Below are 6,360 nucleotides of genomic sequence, written 5' to 3'. Positions count from 1 at the left end.
AAAATATTGGTTCCGTACGTCATGCGGACTGCGCCCCTCGTGCGGATTGGCGGGAATGGAGGGTAAAAACCGTTGGGATATTATTATTAATAGCACAGTATTTATTCCAGTATTTTTATACTGTTCAATAAATGACTTTTAGTGACCATCAGGTCAAGGTGCAGGGATAGTAGCCGAGAGTTATAGCTTTAATTTAAGCCCCAGTTAAAAGTTCTATCACCTTTTGTTTTTTGTGCTAGACCTTCTAAAATAGTGCAAAAACGCGATTTTTTGACATTTTGATCTCGTTTTTCTCAAAATCTGGAGCTGATGGAATCTTTATGCTTACGCACTCGTAATCAGCATAAAAACGTCTATCAAAAACAGCTTTATCATTTGCCGCAACAAAATCACTGTTGCCTTGTTTAATTGTTGCTTATTATAAATTTTCAAATATGATATATATTGTTTAAATTTCGTAATATAATTTTTTGATTTGTTTACAGCTAAGAAACATACAAACGTCAAACACCGATAATAGAAATGCTTTATTTCAGACATAGCCTTATGGTTTCAAGCAACGTTTAAATATAAAGGGAGCTTTTCAATAAAAGGTTGCTTGAGAAAATGGCCATTCAAGGAGGAATCACAGTGAAAGTATCACTTATAATAAAAAATTGACAAACTTAAAAAACTGACGCGCAGCTACATGGAGACATTATAAATAAAATCGGCTGTGCTAGAGGTTTTAAACCATCGTACAGTTCCATAAGTAAAGTACCTCTTCTTCTTACCGTTTTTTTCTGGCAGGCTGTAGGTGTGTTTTTATATTTTGAATGAATTGTAATAGAAATAAAACAAATTGTAAAAGAAATGAGAGAAATTGTAAAAGATAAGAGCACATGCCAAAAAGCAGGTGATCTCAGCTGTAGGAATTTTTGGCAATCAGCTGATAGTGTTTTTACTTTTGAAACTGTACGATGTTTTAAACTATCTATAGTCAACTAGACTATCGATAGTTTAACCTATCGATACTATCGATAGTTCCATCTATAGTTTGACACCTCTAATATTTAACATAACACAACTTATGTTTACATTAAAAAATTGCAAAAATGTCATATTTATTGACTGAAATAGCTCTAGAAATGCTAGGTTATAAATTTTATGACATTGATGGAAATCTCGGTCCTACAAGTTTTCAGCAAATTAGTATGGGACAGCAATTTCAATCTACCGACCTCAATGCTGAATCTCTACAATCACTTCTAGGATTGGATGAAGATAATGGGAATGAAAATGCCCCAGTTGACTGTATTCGCGAAAGTACTGTCCACCGTGCCCAAAACGGTAAATCTCCGGATCTGGCAGTTACAAAACCAAGCCATACACGTATTTTCTCAGCAGGTTTGAAAAAGCTTTTAGATCTTGAATACGGAAGGCTTCGTAGTCAACTAGAACAAGCTATTCATTGTGATACAGCAGCTTTTATTGATTATAACGATGCTAATCCAAACGAAGAGAGCATGAATCAAGGTTACTTGAGGAGATTTGTCCTCAACGAACGGGAAAAAATGGAGAGAGAAGCGCAATCATTGCAGTCTTTTCGCAATTTGGTTGAAAAAAACGTATTTACAATGAATCAAGAGGTTTTTATGCAATATAAAAAAGTTTTCGTTAGTAGTAATAAAGCAAAGTTGAATTAAAGCAAGATATTTTGGCTCTTGAAACTATGAACGCGGAAAACCACATCGGCGGCATGGTGCAGCAATTAGGTGAAATAATTGGTCTGTTCCAATCGAGAACGGTTTATACGATCTCAACTTACAGAAGTTCGTTCCTAGACAAAAATACCGCTAACGGAAAACACTTTTAAGGGCCGGGTATCCAATGTCTGGTTAACACTACTCTCCGGTTAAACATAGTTATCGACGTTACCGACGCCCTGTTGTATGCATGGAGTCGAAGACGTCGATAAAGATGTTTAACCGCAGATCAGTGTTAACCAGACATTGAGTAACCGGCTCTAAGAGAGCAATTGTTGATTGCGCGTCGTTTTAAGAACATGTTACTCTCATGTCTCCATCCAAACAAAGCTCAGGCCACAAAACAACTGACGGCGTCTGATCATTCAGTGTCATGGATAAGGTTCATTGCAACATAGGATTATCAGGCACATAATTTCCCGTAGAGGGGATGTCATTTGACCACTAAGATCATCCGACTTGGCACCGTTAGACTTTTTTTTTATGAGGTTATACTAAAAAATCAACGGTAATTTTCAGTGATTTAAAACTTTTACTTCATTCTACTAGAATTCAATGGGCTACTAAATTGCATACTAAGAATTTCTCTAGGAAATCTAATTTAAAGCTCGAAATTTTTACGAAACTTGGATTTTTTTAAATATTGAACAAAGTTTGAAACTTGGAATTACACGGATTCTGTTAAAGAAAGAACTATTTTTCCGTGTCAGCTGATTTCTTCCTTCTATAGATGGTTGCCACTTCGTCAGTTTTGCAGATGGTAAAAAAGTTATAAGTTCCTATTCAAAATACATTTAAAATATTTGAAATTTACTATTGAATAAGGTTTTTAATGAAAATTAAGTAGTTTATATTTAGCTACGATCTATTATAATACGAAAAATTTTAGTTGAAAAGGTAAGTTTATGAAAAGACATTGATGAGTGGCAACATTGTAGTAAGCAACGCTGAGGGCTCCAGTAATCGATATCCATGATACAAAAAAGAAGGTAGTTTCATTGTCACATTTCGGGCGCCATATTAACTACATCACAATTAAGCAGATTGTGACATTTCATGCTACCATACCTAATCCTCAAAAATAATTTGTTTGTAAAAAAAAATAAATTACAAAATTGAAAGAAAAGTTTTCTTCGATTGGAGCAACAAAGAAAATTGAATTTCATACATCTTAATATTTGTAAAACAAGGGACCAATGCCTTCTGTGAAACTAAAGACCAGTAAATATGTTGCCCACCCAAAAAATTATTTATTATTAAATTTGTTTATTACACAGCCATCATCCAAAATAATTTTTATGTGCTTTGCAAACGGAAGCCCAAGTAAATCTTTATTTTCGGAGCCTCGTGATATAGAATTGTCTCTATTATAGTTAAGGACGATGATATTACTAGACTTTCTCGCAATAATTTTTATTAAGATATACGCAAATGCATTCCGATCCAGCTGATGATTATGACAAAATGAAAGACTACGTACAACAGATAAGAGTTAAACGTCATATGCGAACATCAAAGAGTTACCGTATTTAAAACAATTTGGCAAATCGTTTATGCATAACATTCTGTGACCCATTAGCAACAATTTTTATCATCGCAACGTGTCGACATTCATAACACACGATCCGAAAATTGTTGCTAAGAGTTTCGCGAACCAACTTATTTTGTATATAAAACTTACTGCAAAATATGACGAAAAAATATTTAAAAATATTATAGACATGTACATTATTTATTATTAATTTATTAAAGTAGTCTAACACAACAACCACAGGTTATATTTCAGTGTTAGATACTGAGAATATTACAATATAATACGATATTAAAATGTATAAAATTTGAACATCTAAAACTTATAAAATTATTCATAAAGTGTAAGATTGAAGAGAATAAAGAAAAATACAGTAATTTAGCGGTTAGAGTTGAGGTGACTGACGCGAGTTAAATAGTTACAAATTTTCATTTAGTCAGCATAGTGTCTAAGTAATGCTATTTTAAAGTGCAATGTGTCGTTAATAGCCCTGAGTTTAAGGGGTAATTTGTTCCATAGGCGAATAGTATAGACGAAAAACTGACGCTCAGATATGACAGAATTGAATTTCAGGTGCAAAAGCTGTTGTAATCGTGACGATTGAGTAATTTGAAGACGATTTTTGAGATGCGGATGCTCCTCTAGGAATAAGATTTTCTGAAGTATTGTAAGGTACTTGAGCATCAGCATATCGTCGAGTGATATTGAAGTTATCTTACGAGCCCATTGAGAAATGTGGTCATACCGTTTTTTGCTATATATATACCTGGCGATGTTATTGTAAAGCACGTTGAGTTTTTTATTGCATTGACTATCGCTGTTAGCATAGAGTTCGCAACCGTACAACAGCGTTGGTAGCAAGTAAGATTTCGCGATTAACATTCTAGTGGGCATCGGCGTTAGGTGTTGTGTTGACCATAAATACCTTAGCATAGCATATACTCTACCAATTGTGATATAGACATGATTATCCCACGTTAGTTTTCTGTTAAATAGTACGCCCAGGTTCTTAGCTACATCAACATATGGTATCACAGTTCTGTTCAATGAAACTGTATCATAAACGTTGAGGTCAAAATGTTTTTTAAAAATAGCAATACATTGAGATTTGTTTGGATTTAAGACCAAACCATTGTTACTTGCCCACTCGTGAACGAGGTCACTATTGTGGTTCTGTATGCATAGGTTCAATGAGTGAAGTGGGCAGCTCAAATACAATTGCACATCATCAGCGTACATTTGAATTTTATTGTGCTTTAATACCTTCGGCAGATCGTTGATGTACAAAACAAACAGTAAGGGGCCGAGAATCGACCCTTGAGGAACTCCTTTAGATATGGAAAGAGAACTTGACATTGCATTACCTATGTTGACTGCTTGCGATCGGCCGAAAAGATATGAGCTAATTAGGTTTACAGCCGAAGATGAGAACTGAAATAAATTCTTTAATTTGAGACACAGTAGTTTGTGATTTACTGTATCAAAAGCTTTGGAGTGGTCAAGAAGAGCAAGCAAGGTTACGCGATTATTGTCCATATTTATTCTAAAGTCATCTGAAACGGTAAGAAGCGAAAGGTTACAGCTTTTCTTATGCCTGAAGCCGGATTGGTAAGCGCTGACCAGGGAATTTTTAGATATAAACGAGTCAATCTGCTGATGCATTATGCGTTCTAAGACTTTAGTTAGATATGGGAGAATCGCAATAGGTCTGTAGTCACCATTTGATTTCATTAGGGTGGTCAAAAAAAAAATAAAGTCGGAATTTTAATACTCACCTCCTAGAATTGTTCTATAGCGAAAAAATATACACATATTTTTTAAAATTTTTAATCAAGAAACTAAAAATTGAGCTGCTTATTTCCTGAGTGGAAAAGCACGAAATACATATATCTGCAAGGGGACTAATGCAAAACTTCAGCAAAGAAATTAAGAAAATTGCAACACAGATTAATGTTTTGCTACATGTTACATATGTATGTAAATTTGTTTATTCGGTTTAAAAAAATAATTGTATAAAAACTCAATTTTATTTTATTTCCCCACCTCTGCACATCGATATCCTTCAAAAGTAATAAAATTACGCTTGAGAAAAACGTTGAAATTTGATTATCGATCACATCAACTTGCCTTTTTTACTCTTGTATTGAATTCCATATATTAAAAAAAAATCTCCCTTCTCAAAAAATTCCAATGTGGCAAAGCTATGCTTAATGTTAACATTTGTAGAAATGTCAAAAATGTGCTTTATAATCAAAAAATAGTAGTAATGAAACTACCTCTTTTGTATCATGTGTATATCTACCTTATCCGGCGTTTACATGCCCACTGGGAAAATAGGTAAGCACCTTACGAGGTAAGCCATGTTTTCTTTCAGTTTTTAGTACCAAAATTGTCATCATTGCCAATGTCATCTACTAGTAAAGCGCAAAATGAACACCTCCGACGACACATTACGTCATCAGTTGCAAAATAACGTGCAGCCGAAGTTATTTCCAAGCACCGAACTACTCCGAGCGACTGCTCTGCATTACACGTAACTTACTTTGTAAAGCGGCTCATGCTGGTAAGTTGCTGGTAAGGTATTGCCCTTCACCTGAACGGCATTCACAGGGAATCAGTATCAAGTTATGTAGACTCCCGCCCTGTGATTGCCGTTCTAGGCACACAACCACCGGACGTGGACGGGACAGAACTTTGTCTGCCTCGGGAGACCCGCACTACAATAGCCCAACTTCGCTCTGGCTATTGCAGCAGGCTCAACTCCTACTTGAGCAGAGTTAACGAGGATGTGCCCAACCAATGCCCGGCATGTGAAGAGTCGCCACATGACTCCCGGCACCTCTTCACATGCCCTGAGAACCCCACTCAGCTAACGCCCCTGTCCCTATGGACAGCCCCTGTGGAAGTAGCACACTTCCTGGGCCTCCCCCTAGCTGAAATTGACGACAACGTTGATGGATGAACCGCCCCGAACGAGGCTTAGTAGCCGCTACAACAACAACAACAACAACAACCACGTCACTGACGAATCTCCCTTACTTTAACAAAGACATTTGGTATCAGACATACCTCTGAGCCGCTTTA

General features: G+C 35.9%; 1 protein-coding gene across 1 annotated transcript; it reads left to right on the top strand.

Moving 5' to 3' along the window:
- The first annotated feature begins 1,024 nt into the window (after positions 1-1,024).
- LOC118736548 lies at positions 1,025-1,692 on the top strand. The gene is made up of 2 exons (XM_036466608.1): positions 1,025-1,329; positions 1,387-1,692. The coding sequence occupies exons 1-2, from the start codon at positions 1,095-1,097 to the stop codon at positions 1,683-1,685; spliced, it is 534 nt and encodes a 177-aa protein (XP_036322501.1). The 5' UTR covers positions 1,025-1,094; the 3' UTR covers positions 1,686-1,692.
- Positions 1,693-6,360: the final 4,668 nt, after the last annotated feature.

This window comes from Rhagoletis pomonella, unplaced genomic scaffold, assembly GCF_013731165.1.
Source record: "Rhagoletis pomonella isolate Grant_MI unplaced genomic scaffold, Rhpom_1.0 Rhpom_scaffold_00003, whole genome shotgun sequence".
Classification (NCBI taxonomy): domain Eukaryota; kingdom Metazoa; phylum Arthropoda; class Insecta; order Diptera; family Tephritidae; genus Rhagoletis; species Rhagoletis pomonella.
This window is presented reverse-complemented; position numbering and strand designations above follow the sequence as displayed.

What these genes read in the sequence shown, in the direction of transcription:
- LOC118736548 (XM_036466608.1), top strand. Translation starts at nt 1,095, where the DNA reads ATGTCATATTTATTGACTGAAATAGCTCTAGAAATGCTAGGTTATAAA. An exon ending in TGTCCACCGTGCCCAAAACG is followed by an intron (nt 1,330 to 1,386) that starts GTAAATCTCCGG and finishes TTTTCTCAGCAG; the next exon opens with GTTTGAAAAAGCTTTTAGAT.